This window comes from Taeniopygia guttata, chromosome 4 (assembly GCF_048771995.1).
Source record: "Taeniopygia guttata chromosome 4, bTaeGut7.mat, whole genome shotgun sequence".
Lineage (NCBI taxonomy): Eukaryota > Metazoa > Chordata > Aves > Passeriformes > Estrildidae > Taeniopygia > Taeniopygia guttata.
The window spans coordinates 59615179-59634134 of NC_133028.1; the positions used below are offsets into that span (position 1 = coordinate 59615179).

Genomic DNA, 18956 nt, shown 5'->3' on the forward strand with positions numbered 1-18956 from the left:
AAAGGGTAATTAAGGAAAGTCTTGGCTTACTGTCACTCAGCTGAAATTTGCTACCCAGGAAAATGTACCCTCAGTGGAAGATTTTATGGAGTCTCAGAAAAAAAAACCTGCTGGCAAGTCACTTCCATAGATATTTTCTTACGTGACAGAAGCAGATCTTGGAACTTTTACAATAGTTTTGACCTCTTAACTGCTGCAAGTGAAGAGTTTTCGCCACAAAACTGCAGGTCTGAAACAATTAGGAATTCCAGAGTAATGTGATTTCAGGTGGAACATTCACCTCTGTAGACAGGATCTGGCAGATTCATTGTCTTTTTTCAGATCCTTGTTCTGGCAGTGCTTGTGGCTGTTAACAGAAGTCTACTGACTACTTCTAGTCAATAAAATCAGATTTCACCCAGGAAAACACATCACTGACAGCATAAGTCTCAGAGTACCTTCTTTTGCCCTGTTGCATATTACTTATTCTGAGTGATAAATTCCACATTTTTCTTGGAAAAAATCCTTTATGTAGGCTACTGCATAACAACTATCCACAATACCTAAAAGGAATTTCTGGTTTTAAAAACATATAATTAATTCTTTCCCACCTTTTTCAATCAAAACAAATCAGCCTCACATACTTAGTAAGAGAAAAAAAAGAAAATACCTAGCCATATGTTTAAATGTATATTTACCCCATTAGGGAAAAATTATATTGAATACTTCACCTTAGCTTAAAAGAAAGTCATACCTAAGAGCAAATTCGACTTAAAAATCTTCAGCAATATAATGGATGTATATCTATAGCTAAATTTCTCTATATATACATACGTCAATTTTTTAGTAATGCACTTTCTTATCACAGTGGTCTTAAGAGCAAACTTTCTTCTTCCTGTCTTTTCATGGAATGCCAAATAATCATAGTGGGCATAGGTAAAAATAATCTGTACCTTCACATTAACAAAAAAAAAAAAAACCCAAAAAACCCAAAAAAAAAAAAACCCAAAAAAAATTTGAAAATCCAGAATCCATTTATTTGTGTCATGAAAATGCTGGTAAGATCTTTATCAGAACTCCTCTATCTTTAGACACTGGGATCCCATTAAACAATGAAAAAGAATTTCATGTCTCATTCTCTACAAAGAGAGCAGTTATGTTATTTTTCAAATATTTAAAAGAAAAGATTTTAGCATCACACACCAGAACTTGTCCTGGAAAGATGTATTTCATCCCTGCTACATCTAATTCCACTGGACTGCCATATAATTCCACACTAATTACTCATTAGCCGATCTATATTTTTGGAGGGTATCTGGTTTGATATAAAGGTTTCTCAAAGTGTGATTAGTTCCATAATTATTTCCACCAGATTTCATGGTCAGGTAAGATCTGGTGAGGGTTCAGCTGCAATATTGACTTAAGCGTTTTCTGCCCTGTCACACCATTTCTAGACTCTCCCTCTTGACACTCAGTTATACAAACACAACTGTCTGCTGGGCTGAATGGAAAAGCTAATGAGAACTGACCCAAACTAAAACCAACATTTTATCTTTTCTTTCAAAATCTGCAGAATGCGTAATACTCTGAAAAATGCCACCTCTTAATACTTCCAAAATAGACATAGATAGTTAGCAGGGATGATAAGCAAGTTTCTTTTGTCTCCTCTGCATTTATAAAATAGAAATAATACATTTGCCTAATCACATGAAGGTAATGTAAAGGCAACTTAGTAATGTCTGTGAATGATTCAGATACTACTGAGTGAATATCAAAGAAAAGGCCATGTTGGATGCTTTTTTTAGAAGAGTTCAAACAGCATGCAATAAATAGGGTTTGAAGCTATATAAATGTAGCAGTATGGAGAAGGAACAGAGCAATACATTAAATGAGCTCTGTCCATCTTCTAGACTGAATAAAGTCAGCAAAAAACAACAGCATGTGATCATTTAGTTAGACATTATGTGTTAAGGCACTAGCTGAAGGGAAAAGTATTCATCAGATACAGGTGTAGTTTCATTTTGTTTTCCAAGTAGTAGAAGTCCAGGAACTTATTCCACAAACCCTCCAAAGATGGAAAAAGTGGAGTCCTTTATTGTATCACATAATGTGTGAACATGTCTCTATGCAATCTGCTGTTGGTTTCCAATCTCATTAAAAGTCTCAAAGCAGTAGCTGGTGTCGGACCACCATTCCAAGAGAATTCAAAACCAAAATACATTTTCTTAATGTTTTCCTATTGCTGCCTCTGTGGGAAGGCCCTTTGGCTAGCAAAGCAAACAACTGAAGGATGTGAATTCAGACATGTAATGACTGTAAGGTCAGCACATGACCACCAAGCATTCATGACCCCAAATTAAGAGGTATTACCCTCTATCTGCTAATCCTTGGGTCAAAAATGTACAGCCTTCTCCAAGAACATTAAAAATTCCTGAAATTTGCTTACAGCCCACTGCTTGAAAGATGGAAAGCTAGCATGCATGAAGTGATCAGATAAGTGAAAGGGGCAGTTCTGTTCTCAAATACCATATTAAAAATGCCATGTCTTTTAGTCAGCTTTTCTGTTAATGAAGACCACTAAAATTTTACATTCAGGTAATACAGAAACACAGCTATCTCCTGAAAATAAGAACTTTAATTTCACAGATTCTAACATTTTAAATCCCAAATAGAATTTTGAAGGACAATGAAAACAGAAGCAACTTTCATCTTAGCATCAAATGCAATCAGAAGGTATTTCTAGTAAAATCACACCACATGTGACCCAGAAATTAAGTTCTACATTTTAGCACAGTGGCTTTCGTTTTTAAACTATTAAAGACAATTTTTATCAATGTCAGTGTTTTCATATTATATAGAACATAGGAGAAGCTGCAAGCCATTCTGTTTGTAAGGTTACACAAATGCTTTTACTGAGAATAAAAATCCAGCTTTTCATGCCATCTGAATGTTTATGTCCAAAATTTACTTCTTAAAATTAACTGCAGCACCTGCATTTCCCCTATATTATTGTTGCAAAAAAAAAAAAAGGTTCACTTTTTTTTTTTTTTGAAGAAGAAGATAGTTCCAAACTGAGTCCTTTGTGGAGACCAAAGCGATATTAATCTTCTAGCTGTTATTAGAGCTCATTACAAACTTCATACCTGGTACATGAACCTAACATTTCAGGAAGATATCAAATAGATTTCATTTTATGTTCCTGAATTAGGATCTCCGTGCAACCACTGGAGACAGTAAAGCTGTCTCTGTTTATCAATCAACCCATATCCCTGTCATTTTTGTATTTACAGATAGTAACAAAAAAAAAAAAACAAAAAACAAAAAACAAAAAAACCCAAAAAACAAAACTCAGAAAAACCTGAAGATTTGTGGCCATATCTCTTGATTCCTCTGTATAGTTTCGCATTAATTTCATGTGAAATTCTCTGCTTCTCTGCCTGTATCACAGCTTTCTGCCAGCAAGCTCCACTGCCACTATTCATATAACACTACCCTTTTTAGCCTTTTTACAGAAAGTGATTTTTGGACTGGAAAACCCCAATATGTGGCATTTCATTGCAGTCTATAACTGTCCCTGACAAACATAAATTTTAGGGACTAGTTGAGTTGAGTTTTTCTCCTTCCTTACTCTCTCATTTCTTGTTACATCCTAAACCTCATGATGAAAGGAGCAGGAAAAAGGGGAATATTTCAGTCAGAGATGTGTGATTACAGTAGAAGCACCCATCTCTAGGAAACCCGTGGGTCACTTCAGGGAACACCAATGGAATACATTCCTTACCTTCCTCCTGCACTGGGACTTGCTCTTGTTAGGGAAGTGACAAAACTGACATAAAACAGAGATGGCCATCTGGCGAGACCCAGCTTGCCAGGCGGTTTTATCTGATTCCCGAGCATGCCTGCCCATCACCAGCCCAACCAGACTGAGGATAATGTTTATATATGCTGCAGGACAAGGGTGAATAAAACAAATCCAAATCAGCAGGTTTTAGAGCACTGGAAATAAAACTGAGCTAATGTGACTGTGCTGATGCAGCAGAACAAAAATGATACTGAGTACACAGGATTTATTAATTTCAAGTGCACAGCCCAGCTCATGTCAGTCTCCTACATAGCCACAACATCAAAATGATAGCAAAAACAACAAGTCGGCACACTGTTTACATCTTGGGTACAAGGGCCTATAAATGGGTCACAATCAGGTTAGATGACACATCCCCTGGGAGGAATCTCAGCACAAAGCAAAACTTCTCATTAAATGGTCACACATGGTTAGAACAATGCAACCATGCAACAATGCAACTCCCTCCATATTTAGGAGAGAAACATCCAAATACAAAAGAATAAACCTAAATGTTGCTCTCTTGTAAAATTATTCTAAAACACTAATCCACGAAAGGCAAACTGCAACTGGGGCACAGTTCAATAAACAAGAACCAAGGCAGAAAGGAACAAAATCTGCCAAAAATCTGTGAAGAGCTTAAATCTGTACACACTGACACCAAAACTGGCCTTAAAATGGATGTGAGCTAAGTTTGTATGCAGCTTTGGAATGGCTTTTACTCGTAGTTAATTCTGGTGTACACACAGCCCAAGGGTGTGTCTGCAGGATGCGCTTGCATCAGTCTGAAGGGAGGATATTGACAGTGCAGACGTCCAAGTCCAAGCAGGAAAGGCTCTTCATGTGCTTTTAGTATCTTAGAGAAAGGCTTAATAAAGCAAATGAATATAAATCTAACATCTTTGAGATTATGTAGCAAATTTTAATTCTTAGGTTATTTACATTACTTTAGGCAAAATATATTATGAAAAGCCTGTTGTTAAAACAGTTATCCTGTGATTTATTGTGAAAGCAGAGAACGCTCCAGCAGCTCCTGGAACATGCTTTCACCATCCTCCACTCCTAATCCTCATTACAAAGTTCTTATTCTGCCTCAGAAAGCAGATGGCAAGAGATAATGTCAGTAACAATTACGAGGCTTCACTGCCCTTAAGAACTCTTCCGCTATACATTAATAATTTTTTTTTCAAAGATTTTTTGAAACAAGATACTTTGCACTATTTTTATTCTAGCATATGGTTTGGAACATCCTGAAAACAATTACACAGGTTTTGTTTTGGTGTGTGGGTTTTTTCCTCTTGAAACAATGGAGAATGTTGGGGGTTTTATTAATTAAAAATAAACATTATAAATGAATTCCAGCATTATTTTCATTCTACACATTGCAAAACTAAACCCACTTGAATTTCCTAATATTTTAAATCAATTTCCTCTGAACTACTTGCATGCAGCTGAACCTTTCATGTTTTTATGAGCCCAGTTCAACTCTCACTAACAACTAACTTGGATCAGGTCCAACATTTAACTGTAGTTTAGAAAATCCCTTCCATTTGGATAAGGACAGACTCAAAGAACCTCACAAGAGTACATATTATGCCACTTTATCAATGCAGAATTTTGTCTGTTTACAACTTACTTGAATGCCAATTATACTTTTGCTATTAGTAATATCTTTAACGTTGCTTTACAAGCTGTTTCTTTTTAATAACAATTTTAGTCTACCTAAGTAAAATCCAAATAGGAAGTAATATTTCAGAATGAAAAAAAGAAAAAAGCTGAGATTTCATATGATTTTTGTATTGGAAACTTATTTTGAAACTTTAGTGTTATAGAAAATTTCTCTCAAAAAGAAGTAAGCCAGGTTGTCTTGGATTTAGAGCCTTCTCTGAGTTACGTAAATATTATCTTTCTATAGATATACACTCCACTATCCTCCTACAGAGGAGCTATATTAATGGAGGATACACCTGATCTCTGGTGCTGATTAAAGTTTCCCCCTTCCAAAATTATGCTCCTCAGATCGGCTACAGACAGTGGCAAACGAGAGCTCCCAAACATGTTTCAGCAAAACTGATCCTAGACAGGCAGCCAAAACATTCTTTTAACTACTGAAACTAACCTGGAAAGGATCAGGTGAGCACAAGCATGAGAAACTCTAGCTCTGATGGTTTTTACTAATGTTCCTTTTCTTTATGCTTCAAAAGCAGAGCAATTGTATTGGTTTAAATTGCAGAGTATAGCGATTCATGGCTATATTCTCATTTGAGAATGAAATAAGGAAATTAAAACTAACCCTTTATTGGATTTGGTTCTGTAGTTGACTCTGTATCTCACAAAGGTTACTAATACAGATCAACAGATGAGCAAGTATTTACTTAAATGGAGACTTCGTAGCTAGACTAGACGAGCAGCCTTTTAACTAACAAAGACTGAGAATAAAAATGACAGCCTAAGTGATCTGGGGTTGCTTGAATTCCTTCACAAAGGGAAACTGGGAAAAGAATTCACAGTCCTTTATGATTTAAGGGTAGACCAACCATCTGACCAAAGAAACCAAAAGCCCAGTACATTTATGACTCACGTGAGCATGACCTGGATTGTTAAAAACCTGCATTTTTTTTTGCCAAGTACATTCTCTTTTCTTGACTGATGGGCTGTATTTTGGCCTCTCCTTAAACCAAAAGGGCTACACCTGAACTTCCAATTAAAGGGTAACAACTGGCAGATGTGAGGGACCATTTGCAGGAGGCTGATGCTGAGCAGATGGGCTGGGGTGCAGCAACCTTTTCCATCAGTTTCCACCCACTGCTTTTGCAAAGGCACATAATCACCAGGAGACTGACACTGCCTTTCTTCAGGCAGCAGCACAATACTCCCTGCAGAGCATGGGGCTACTATCATCAAACTGGGACCAGGAACGGGGCTAACTAGAGCCTGGCCAGCTCCACATGGCCACGCTGCTCACTGCTGCTTAATGAGATAACTCCAACAGAGCAAACAGTTTCAGAGATTTCCACTCAAGAATGTTTGTACTTCCACTGCAGTGCAGCTGTCTATGCCTTTTTCCATGCAAGTGCCATAAGTGGGAGAAAAATTTGTAAATCAGGTCACTAAAATAATAACTTTTGTTAGAAATAAGGCTTTTTCATGTAATTTCAGTTTAAAGCACAGCTTCACAAACATCTGTTCCTGAACAAAGATACAGTTGGAGAAATTTGGTGAGGGATAGGAAGAAGAGATGGGCAGCTCCCCTACGTTTTGGAACCACGTCTCCTGATTTTTCTTCCTATAAAGCCTGAAGATCTGTTCTAATGACTAAACATCATTAATTTAATAAGGTTAAAAAAAGATTATTCTATTTATTAGAGCAAGGAGAGGTGGGTACTATTTCTGTCATATATATCTCTGAGCTTTTCCTAACTGCTGAATGTAAAATCTTATATTTCATATTATGTGTTTTGTATCAGATAACAAACTAAGTATCTTTTTATTTGTATAAATGCCCCTCTCTGATTTCTTGAGTATTGCTGTTAGATTCTTGATTCTAAGCATACACTTTTTAAAAAATATTACCCTGTAGCAAAGTTAAATGTATCATTTCATTAATAACTTTTTTGTCCTCATGTTATGAAATAAAGCATGTCATTTCCTGATGCATCTTCTCAGTACTAGACATTATACTGTAAGGTTTTCTTATGCTCTTTCTTGTCTCTTCTCTTCTAGGAACAACAAATTCTTTCCTCATACTACAGCTCCTCCTACATCCATATCATTGTCATAAGCTTTCTCTGTACCCAAGATGGTTTTAGTAACATTATTCTTCCTCATCCAAGGAGTGGGGTCTTGCCAGGAAAAAGCACCAAAAGCAAAGCCTCAGCTGACTTCTTTTTGTGTCCTTCCATGTAGAGCACAGATGGTCAGGTTTCCTCAGCCCCTCCCCTTCTTCAGCTGAAAAACGCAGCTCCATGTATGCAAATATTACCAAAAATCTCACTTCCTTTTCCAACACTTAGGATGGAAACAACTCTACACTGACTCTATAACAAATACTTTACTTGGAGCTACCTAGCAAATTCAAGTTTAGCAGCATGTTTTCCCATATGGTCCATAAATAGGCACAAAAGCAAATGAAACACCCTATTCTACAGGGTCTCTCACCAGTACATCCATTGTATGCAAGTCCTGACCTCCTTACAGGAGGAACAACTTGGATATTTCTTTGCAAGGCAACTTCCAATCACAGACTGTAAGTTTCAGTAAAAAAGAGTAAAAACCTGCCATCTCTTTCAAGCTTACCACTAAGCTTGTGAAGCAATTTTTACATTTTACTCAAAATTCTTGCTGCATTTTCAGCACTATCAGTCCAAGCACAGCATTTGCAGAACAGACAAAGAGAAGACAGACAGATTTAGTGAACACCTGTTAAATGGGGCAGTAGCTACACTACAATTGTTTCCCACTTCATTTCACACAGTAATAACTTTAATGTCCTCCACGGACTTGCTTTCAAACACCAGTTCTACACCATCACACAACAAAAGACCTGAAAGCAAATTTAATTGTCTAGATTGCTTCCAATCATCTTCTCTTTGGATAAAAGCAAATATACCTACTTTAGCTTTATTTTTTTTAACTGTATCTACTCAAAATGTTTTATTATTCAACATTTTATAATCTTTCTGAACTGTATTACATTCTCCCCCATGTTTTAATATTTATCTTTTCTATGGTAAATTCTTTTACCTCATTAGAAAATCTGCATATGCCATCACTCTCTTTACAGTCCATACTTTTAGTTTAGGTTTTGTTTCCTATTGACTCTTATACATGTATCTAGGCTTTTCTTACTGTTAAATCTCCTTGTCTAATTTTGCTGTCAGTTAAAATATTTGTACATTTTAGTTTTATTCTATTCACCTTGTTTAGTTTCAGACTTCACCAAGACAGACACGTTACACATAAGTGTGTGGTGTCCTAAGAATTGGAAATTAATTAGAACTATTTTTAGAATGTGATCGGTTGTGGAGGTTTGTTGTTTTTTGTTTTTGTTTTTTTTTAATCAGATAATTAGGCTAGCCTTATTCAAGACCTTAAAGTTTTAGAATTATGAAGTGTGGTAAATTTTGATACCAGCTTCTTTAACTATTTTTTTTCACAATAGCAAAGATAAACAGACTGTCAATGAGTCCTTTAAGTTTTCTTCATTCAGGAAGACTGGCATCTCTCCCACTCTCAGAAATTACTGAAATGCAAGCATGTGTGGACTTTTAAAAAATAATTTTACACTGTTTACATTTTTGAAGTTCAGAGTTTGGTTGTAACTTCTATAAAATAACTTGCATGCAGTTTAAAGAGATTGTTGGAATTGCAAACAAGACGTAAAGAAGGAAAGGTTATGGAAAGAACAGACTTTAAAAACACTGCATTCTCTTTCTATTTACAAGGATGGAATGGATAGAAAATAGATCAAGGCTTTTGACTAGCAAATGATGATCCCCTACCTAGGTTACTGTTTTCAATGAAAAAGCAAAAAAACAGTTTCTTTTTATCATCACATATATTTTACTATGTATTAACTTTGTCCTACAGATGCATCTCTCCAGTGTATTTCATCATATATATTACGCAAATCCCCTCTCCCAATATTAGCTTATTTTGCTCTATTATGAAACCCAAACTGAATGCTTTCAGCATTCTTACCTTCTGTTCAAAAGCATAGTTTGGGTTCACTTTTAATTACTTCCTTCATATTCTTGAATTTACTTGACTCTCTCTATATTGTAGTCTTCTTTACAAATTAAATCAATAAAAAATCATACATGAAAATTAATAAAGCCACTATTCCAACAAAATTGAATTTAAATAAACATTAATTTCTAGCCATATTTCTTACATGGCACTTCAATAAAAATAAGTTACCCAGGCAGTCAATTGTACACACAGAAAAATTCATCTACATTTTTTATTCACAGATTTTCAGAATCTTTTCTAATAGGTCACATATCACATTCCCTTAGAAATATTTATTCTACTTTTCAAAAATGTCTTGTATTGAATGATTTTTAAAATTTTCCCTCCAGAATACCCACAGATTAGGTTTTCACCTAATTTCATCAATTAGGTGAATCAGGCTGCATCAATTTCACCTATTTGTGGTTATGCTTGCATTGTTAAGGTTATTCTACTTTCATCTTCAGATTCAAATAAAGTGCTTCAGAATGGGTAAAATGTCTCATTCCCCTCCCTTTATATGATAATATTCAGATCTGCACATGATATAATTAAATCAAAAGACTGCTTACAATTACCCAGGTTTTTTTGATTCTAGCCTGAACACAAATGTTTCTATGTCAAAGACAACACAGATTCTAACTTCTAGTAAGTAGTTATAGAAGTGCAAAAAATCCTGTGCAAACACAGATGATGAAATTGTCATGTGTGCTGAGCTGGCAGGAGATGACCCTGAGTGGTACAGGAACTCAGATTTACCAATGCACAAAATGCAAAAGCAGACAGCTTTAAGCCAGTGCTGGTATTCCACATGGAGAAATTGAAAGAGAAAACCAGACAAGCACTAGAACTGCACACTGCAGTCATGGAAGTGCTTCTCTGGGAAAGGAGGAATCCTGCTGCTTCATTCACACACCAGCCTACATTCCCTTCAGCTGTTTAAGAGACAACCTGTGCCCCTCTGCTTGCTAAGTGCACACACAGTGGAGCCCCTGTGCTTCCCAGGACTGCCTTGTTTCCATAGATGAGGGGAAAAATATTAAACAATATCAACCTTTTATACAGATAAAATCCAATACGCCAGCAGACTGGACCTTCCACACCCAACTTTGCTGAAGAATACTATTCCTGACTGGAATTAGACTGCTACATTTCTGAGGTTCCGATGGATGAAAATGTTTATTTTGCCTGATACAAGGAACCTTACTTCCTACACAAAACTTTTACATCTTCATTAAATGAATGTAGCATGGTGCTTTAGGATTCACTGGTGAGAGTTATGTTTAAACATATAGCTATTTTAATGGCATAATGAAATTCGTAGCATAGAAATAGAAGTATTTGTCAGGAAAAACAAAGTTACAGATTACTTTTATAGCTATTTTTTCTATAATAATTAATGAAAGTGATTTTTGCTAAAAATTATAATACTTGTAGAGTTAATAGACATCCTCCATTCAGAGGATATTGTATAGATCTTCTTTTGTATATAGATTATAATCTTCAAAGAAAAGTCACAAGAAATCACCAAATGTCAGAAACAGAAATGGAAGTAACAGTTCAGAGTCCGAAAGAGTCTGAAAGAACTGGTATTGAAGTTCTCAAATTCTGTCAACATCCCACACCAGCTGAGATTGCTGGAAGCATCTCCACTGCTCAATGTACACAGTTCCATCTGCATTCACATTGCTCATTGTACACAGCTCCATTTGCATTCCAGTTTTTCAAGACCACATCCAGTTGTATGAAGACCAGAACCTCAAAGTAGGTGCTGCACAGATTACAATTCTGATGTTGCTGGTTAAAGCTAGTTTACGTTTTACCCTTTTTTCTGATCTCTAATGTTTTTAACATACTGAATGAGTCAGCTGTTATAAGGAATGCACAGCTAATGATCTAGCAATCTATTACTAGTAATCTCCATTTCTAAGCCTTAATTAACGTATCACATTATGGTATGATGTTCTGTAACTATTTTCAAATACACAGCTGTGGAACTAGGAAAAATATCACAGAGCTTTTTCTAAGACAACACTTTAAAAACTCCAGTACATTCAATGTTCCGGGCTTTAACTCAGTATCTATATTTGACTAACAGCAATAGTTTCAAGAGAATGAAAGTAACATAATTCTTTCAAAACCAAGTTTTCTTTTTTCACCCAGCTCACAAAACCTGCAGTTCTGAGCATTGTTGTGTGTTAGTTGGCAGGGGATGTTGCTTTTTCAGTGCAGCTTGGTATAAGGTGGAGTTTCCGGTGCTAAAAAGTAATGCCCCATATTGACTGATATCTATCCTCTAATTCTCACTGGAGATTTTTCTTACCTGAAACAGTTCTTAACACTGATTCATGGTGCTCGACTAAAATTTGTATTGCGGCAAATGACTGCCCTACCCTACCTCCATTTTGCTTTTCATGGTTCTGCCACGGTTACTTTTGTGCATAGCATCTTTATGTATTTAAGCAATTCATTTGTTTCAGAAAGCATCCCAGCCTCCAAAAACTACATTTTCAATTATTTGAAAATTGGATTTCAAAACTTTCAGTCCAGCACAGTAATCTCATCACTTTTCTAATTTGTCTTCCATTTTCCCCAGCATTGAACGAAATGGATAAACACTAAATCATGAAAGGACTAACTCTGCAATAAAGCACTAAAACACCTAAATTGAGATATATTGTGGAAAGCTGTCTTGACAGACCTCAATGACTTCATTATCATTGAAGCAATCTAATTCTCAAAAAGCTGAGGCTCATCAAAGCTGTGTGAAATTTAGTTATTATCTGTTGATTAATAGTTTCAAATTAATTCTTCCCAATTCAGACATGCAACTTTCAATGACAGGATAAAATTGATTATTTACAATGCAGAACAGAACTTCCTTATTGGCATTTTTAGCTATTCCTAACTATCAGTGGGAAGCGTAGCGCTTTTCCCTGGGTTTCATCTGGTCTTTGTAAATGTCTACTTCTTCATGCAGGATACAAAGGGCATTTAAAATTTCTATCAGCTTGAATGCAGTAATTATCCCTAGGTCCAACATGTAAAATTAAATGTCTAAAACAGAAAACTGTTCTAAAGGAGAGCACCTAACATAACTAAGACTGTGAAGCCAAGAAAAGATGTCAGAAAAATCTAAGTTTTAAAGGTTATATCTGTTTCTGTGTCTCACAACTACTGCTAAAGGTTTTGTTTAGGACTTCTGTACCCAAATCACATCTGAGCACCTATCTCTTTATATTCTCCCAAGTTCACTTCCCATTCCTATTTCCTGTAGGTCTTTCAGAAGCATGGGAGAACCAAAAATTGTTAGGTATTTTTTGTTAGGTATCAGATGAAGTTTTCATCCTCTCCTTTGTTCTTATACCAAATGCTTAAGGTATTACAATTTGGAAATAGTAAAGTAAGGATCCAACAGCATGTTGAATTTGAGATTTTTCTGTATTGTAGGGGGGCAGGAATTATTATTTTATCTTGTTTAAAAGCCTGTGAGATTTTTACTATAAAAAATACTAATACTATAATTCTTATTACACACGTATTTATAAAACTAATTTAGACAATAATACAGTTATTGTTAACTGCACCTGTATAAACGGAAAAATATTTTTAGATGTCTTAGCAGTTATTTCATGGCAGTAAACATAGTATGCCTGAGCTTTAGAGCTATATAATAGTGTTTCAGAATGGTAAAAACACAGTCACTTTTCCATCAAAATCTGGACTGTCTCAGAGAAAAATACCCTACCCCACTACTGAGTTGTGTTATTATAAAACATTGTGTATCACAGACTAAAATGAAATACGAACTATATGCAGAAGCAATAGATGCACTTTGGAGTTCTTTGTACTGCTTAGAATGACATAGTGATGCTAACATTTAGCTCATGATAACATTATATCATTAAAAATTATACACCATTCTGCTTTTTCTCTCAGAGCAAACACAGAGGGAATGCAACAACATATTTCAATTAAAATACACACTTTATAGAATTAAAAATAGGTTGGAAATCACTTTTGAATCAGCTATCAGCCTGTCAATTAATGCTCTGAACCCCTGCTATTGACCCAGTACTGTACAAGCTGTTATTATGCACTGTCCTATGTATCATCTGTTCCCTGTGCTGCTCTGTTCCAGAAAGACAGCTGCAGCAAAATATGCCTGCTCAACCTGAGGACCATCTGACTTTAATTGTAGCACACAGCTTGATGTGGGTCTGGTTATGAGAAGCCGAAGTATCACACTGTAATAATCTGGAAAAGCAGAAACCTGCCAACACGAGGCTGCAAACAGGGGCTCGGGCTGTCTGGCTGCCTGACGAGCTGCAGGAAATATGATTAATGAGCAAGGTATAATGATATCAAGAACCCGATTAGCACCACAGAAAGGTCACAGATCAAAGTAGTATGCATTTCATGAGCTCCAATCGTTGTATAAGATCTGGGGACTTTAAGAGGTAAACTCAAATGCAAAGGGGAGAAAATATCTGTGTGTCATAGCTTACAAAATGAGCAATTGGAATACTGTAATCCCTATTCTGTCTGAACCAGGAGACAGCAAGGAAATATTAGCTGAATACATCAAGCCCGTGACACATTGTAGCAAGCTTTTCTTGATCATATTAGTGTGGATCTGAGCTTTAAGCATTCTTCCTAAACTATTCTACTTGAAAAAGAAATTATGCTAATTTGATGCTGATGGTATTCAGTCCACCAAGTATTAACAAGGAAAAGTAATTTAATATTTGCATGTAATTTTATCAGTGTTATTCCACTGCAAAAGTGGAGATCACAGAGGGCATCATCCACAACAGCCAGGCCCGCTACCACCAGGAAAGTTTAATTATGTCAGACAGAAACAGTTAATGTAATTCATTGGCAGAGAGGTTTAAATTTAATGCTACCAGACCAACCAAAACTTGGTTACAGTTTTATTTTATTTATTAATTTAATATTGATTTAATTTATTAATTACAGAAACAGCATCAAGGACCTACAGCTGCAGGTCCTACCCATTTGGTAGGACACCAGACATCATTTGAATGATGTTTGGAACATTTAATACCAAAACTTTAATTTGATAAATTATTTCTTACTTTTATAATTACCTTAAAACTTAAAAAAATAATCAATTCTTTTTTCTGTCCAATTAATACTTGAAAACTGTAAAATTTCATGTTGAGAATATTGCACAAGCGAGAGCTATCAAAGAGAGCTGCAAGAAAGGCAGACATGAACAGCAGATAGGGAAATGAAGGTAGAATGAGGGAATGATAGGTCAGAGTATACAGAGAGATGAAGGTGAAAAAACCTAGCCCATGGCTTGAAATGAGGAAAAATAATTAAGAGCTAACATCTTAGACAATGAGGAAGTGGGAGATTAACTTCACAGTGGGGAAAGCCAGATCCGTAACTAATAGACTAAAAGTATATTTTAATGCAAAATCTAAAACACCAGAGTCATAAGAGATCAAAACCACCATGTGCCTTTGACAAGCCTGCTCAAGAACACAGCTTTGCATTTCCCAGGTTATTCTGAAGCACCAGCACATGCCAAGCTCACAGAGATGTTAGGCTACCTCCCCTACCTATCACCACAACTGTGAGATCAAAAGCTGAGTTTCAATATGGTTTGCCAAGTAGTCCTGCTAAATGTTACTGTATTTCATATCTCATTTAAATAAAATTTGCACATACATATGGATGAAGGAAAACACTAAGTCCACCCAACATTCTTTGTGATTACTGTGGTGCATCTATCACTTCCTGCAGGAATCCAGGCCACACAGCATTTCTGAAAACCATGGTATCATTTCACCAGTAAAAGTGCAGTGTAAAACATTCTAATTAACTTATGAACCACAGATTTCTCCTGATGTAAAGGTTCTCCAATGTTATGAAGCCTAACATGCTACCAACAACAGAACTTTTGGAATTCCCGTTTCCCAACTTAGGAGTATGAGAATGCTATTCCCAGTTAGCTGGCTATCACATGAAAAACACAGCCTCGTATTTCAAAATTTGCTAGGAAAAGCTTGTTATTTATTTCAGAATGTCATCAGTGCAGAACTGTTTAATTCTGAGAAGAGCCTAACATAGCTTATCAGACTGCTATGAAACCCACCAGTTATGCCTGAAACACCACCAGTGACAGTGTAACAGCTATTCTGCAATTCATTTCACTGCCCAGAGGGCACGGTGAAAATAGGCAGTGCTAACAACTGCACTTCCCAAAACAGGGAAGAGAACAGTAGCACAGGTTTGAGAATGAAGCAGGCAAAGGAGAATTTAGTTTTATTTTCTTGTAAAAAAGGCTCCGAAAAATATCAATTTAATAGAAGAAATGGAAGAGGTGGCAGAAGATTGAAAACGCCTCTTTGGAGTTATATGGACACTAAAATTAAGAAACCTAAAAATCACATTTAAGTCACAAATATTAGTATGATTAAACAAGCTTTTTCAAGCTTTCTGTAAAGTGATGATTTTATTAGCACTTTAGAACCACAAGAGCTGACATAGAAAAAGGGTAAGATCATCTGTATATTTAAACTGCATTCAAACTTTTTTGAGCAGATGTAAGACTGAGAATACTATATTCCTTTTTTCTTCCTACATTTGTAAATCTGTATCTTCATATATATTCAGACATAGTTCTATGTAAATTATAAATATATATTGCAGGCAAATATGCAAATTATTTCAGAAGAATCTTGCAAGACAGAAGTGACTGGACAATAGAAGAGAGCCATCTTACCAGCCTGTTTATGCGAACAAATTCTTCTGGGGTTTTGGCCCATGGTGGAAGTTCAACATCAGACACCACTGTTCCATCATCCATCACTCCCAGGTTGTAATTGTTGCTGTTGACAAATATCTCTGGGAGGTAATAAAATTCCGGAATCAATTCCTGTAGATAAATGAAAAACAATGCCATGTTATAAATTCTGTCAGAGGATGCAGTGTGTCACATAAAAAAAAGTAATTATTACAATGGAATTAAACAAAGAGAATACATAAAATTTTCCCACAGACATCCCCGTCCTTCCCTAGAAGGGTCCTCTTCTCCACTTTCTAAAATTCAAACCTGTAGATATGATGACTCCTTAGCATGCTTTTAACATGACAAAGAACTGAGACACAACAGGCTATAAAACTAATATGTCAAAACATTGGTTTTGGTTGCATATTATGCACCAAGAAACTTACAAAACCAAAGTAATTAACATCACATGACAAAGATAATATTTAGTGGAAAGGTACAGACAATCAATGATGATAAAAAGTTGTGGAAAACTGATTCTTTCATATTTTAGTACAATATAAATTTTAATGTGCTAATGCACAATTGGCAATCTACAGTTGGGTGAAACCAGCACTGTAGATATTAATTATAAAGGTGTGAAACCGAGTCATAATCTTATTCTCTCTAACTTAAAGGATCTAAGAACCTAATGTTTAGGCTATTACCTAAGATTGTTCAACACCCAGAAATAATATTTTTTTTAAATTCCAAAATACCTGGAGTTATGCCACATGTTCCATAAAAAACAAACAAACAAACCACAAAGCTGAATAGAGTCAATATTTTTCTTTCACACAAAATTCATTTACTCAATGTCTATAAATTGCAAGGAAGAACCATGCAAAATTTCATGCACAAGAGAAAAAGAGGCAGGGATTTCACATGGTTACAAGGTCTGTACTAAATTCCTTGTCAGGATCCTCACTGCTTTAAACAAATGATGTTTTGATGATCCAGGTCTGTGCTGAACAGGACTGGAACTCAGCATTAACACCTCCCTGGCTGGCCTGCTCTGGCACCTCTGCTGGCACAGCTACCATGGCTGAGGAAAAACAGTACAGGAATTGTGATTTCGAAGTCTTCTCAGAAAAATAAAGTAATAGTAATGGCTAAACAAAAATTTTATTAACCAGAAAATGACACATTCTAGTGTGAAACTGAACATAATAGGCTATGAAGGAAAATTACGCTCAAACCCATAAGGATTTTCTCCTGGATAAGTGGATTATTTCCTTGTTTTGCAAACAGACCTGTAACTTCATAAGTTGTCATGCATTTTATAAAATACATAGCAGGTAATAAATAAATTTATCCAATTTAATGGGATTAGAGCCTTATTTATACACCTTCATAAATATATCTGCAATGTCTGGGTATAACACTTAATAGAAAAAGCCCATAAAGACGTAACATACATATTTCTGCCCTATATTTTAAAGATAGGTTGGTTGGGTGGGTTTTTTGTATTTTTTTATTTGCTTTTTGGGCTTTTTTTGTGGAACTTGATGTTTACACTTAAATACACCCAACAAACCTGGCAATTTGATGTATTTAGAAAAATTGAGCCACTAAATTAGAGAATTTACATTCTTTGTAAAGAAAGGATTGATATACGTAATTGCTTCAGGAAGCGTATTTCATAGCAAATGAGTGGTGTAAAATTGGTCTTTCATACAGCAAGTGCAAGCTGCAGGCCACTTGAGAAGTAGGAAAAAAAAATCAGACTGCCTCAGCAGCTTTATCTACCATGGGTGGAGGACTTAGCCATGCCATAAGATCAGCAGATCAGATCTGAAACCCAGTCCTGACATGGGTCAACAGCTCAGTGGTCTCCAAGACAGCCCCTCAGGGCCAGCTATGGCATGAGCAGTTTTCCAAATGGCTGTGCAAGGAGGAGGTCATCAGATTGCGGACAAGGTCAAGCCAAAGTAGCCAGGGCAAAGACAGGAAAGATCAAGCAGGAATTAAGCTATTATCACCTCCATCCTTGTGTGAAACACTGCTTGGCTTTGAATTGTACATATTTTTGTTTACAGTCCCCCTAATTAACTAGGGTAAAAAACATGCTTCTGTACCAAATGCTCGACAAGTAGTTGATAAAAAAGAGATTTGAAACTAGTTTACTGCATAAGAACAAGAATGTAGCAAGGATAAATGATGTAAAAAATAAAGTTTGTAAAAAAAGAAAAAGTAACACTGAGGTTGCTACAGTTTTTATCATCACAGAAATCAGCAAAGAAAAAGCAGACACACAGGACTATTAATTTGATAGCAGCACGCACCACAAATATACCCTGTTTCTGAACACTTAAAATACAAGCTCATTACATATGTTGCCAATGCTTTTATTTCTCCTTTAAATATGTATCTGTACAGCTATTCATTAGTTTCTTTCAAGATCAGAAAACATTTGGCTTTCTAGAACACATTGTTTTCATTAGGTTACACAGAAACAATATGCTGGAAACTTCAAAATTACCTGTAATTTCTACTAGTTTAACTATCAGAAACTTTTCATAAAGTTTTTCATTACTCCAGAAATGAGTTTTCAGAAAGTTTTTCACTGTCACCATTATGATACATTTCTATAAAAGGAGTTTC

At 35.7% G+C, this 18956-nt stretch overlaps 1 protein-coding gene across 7 annotated transcripts in view; it reads right to left on the reverse strand.

Annotated features, from left to right (window-relative positions):
- Nucleotides 1–18956, reverse strand: part of LRBA (LPS responsive beige-like anchor protein) — a 368276-nt gene that overhangs the window by 75314 nt on the left and 274006 nt on the right. For all 7 annotated transcript variants that reach the window (XM_072928718.1, XM_072928719.1, XM_030270329.4 and 4 more), the window contains one exon: nucleotides 16308–16460. In XM_072928718.1, coding sequence (XP_072784819.1) covers nucleotides 16308–16460 — 153 coding nt within the window. The remainder of the gene's footprint in view (nucleotides 1–16307; nucleotides 16461–18956) is intronic.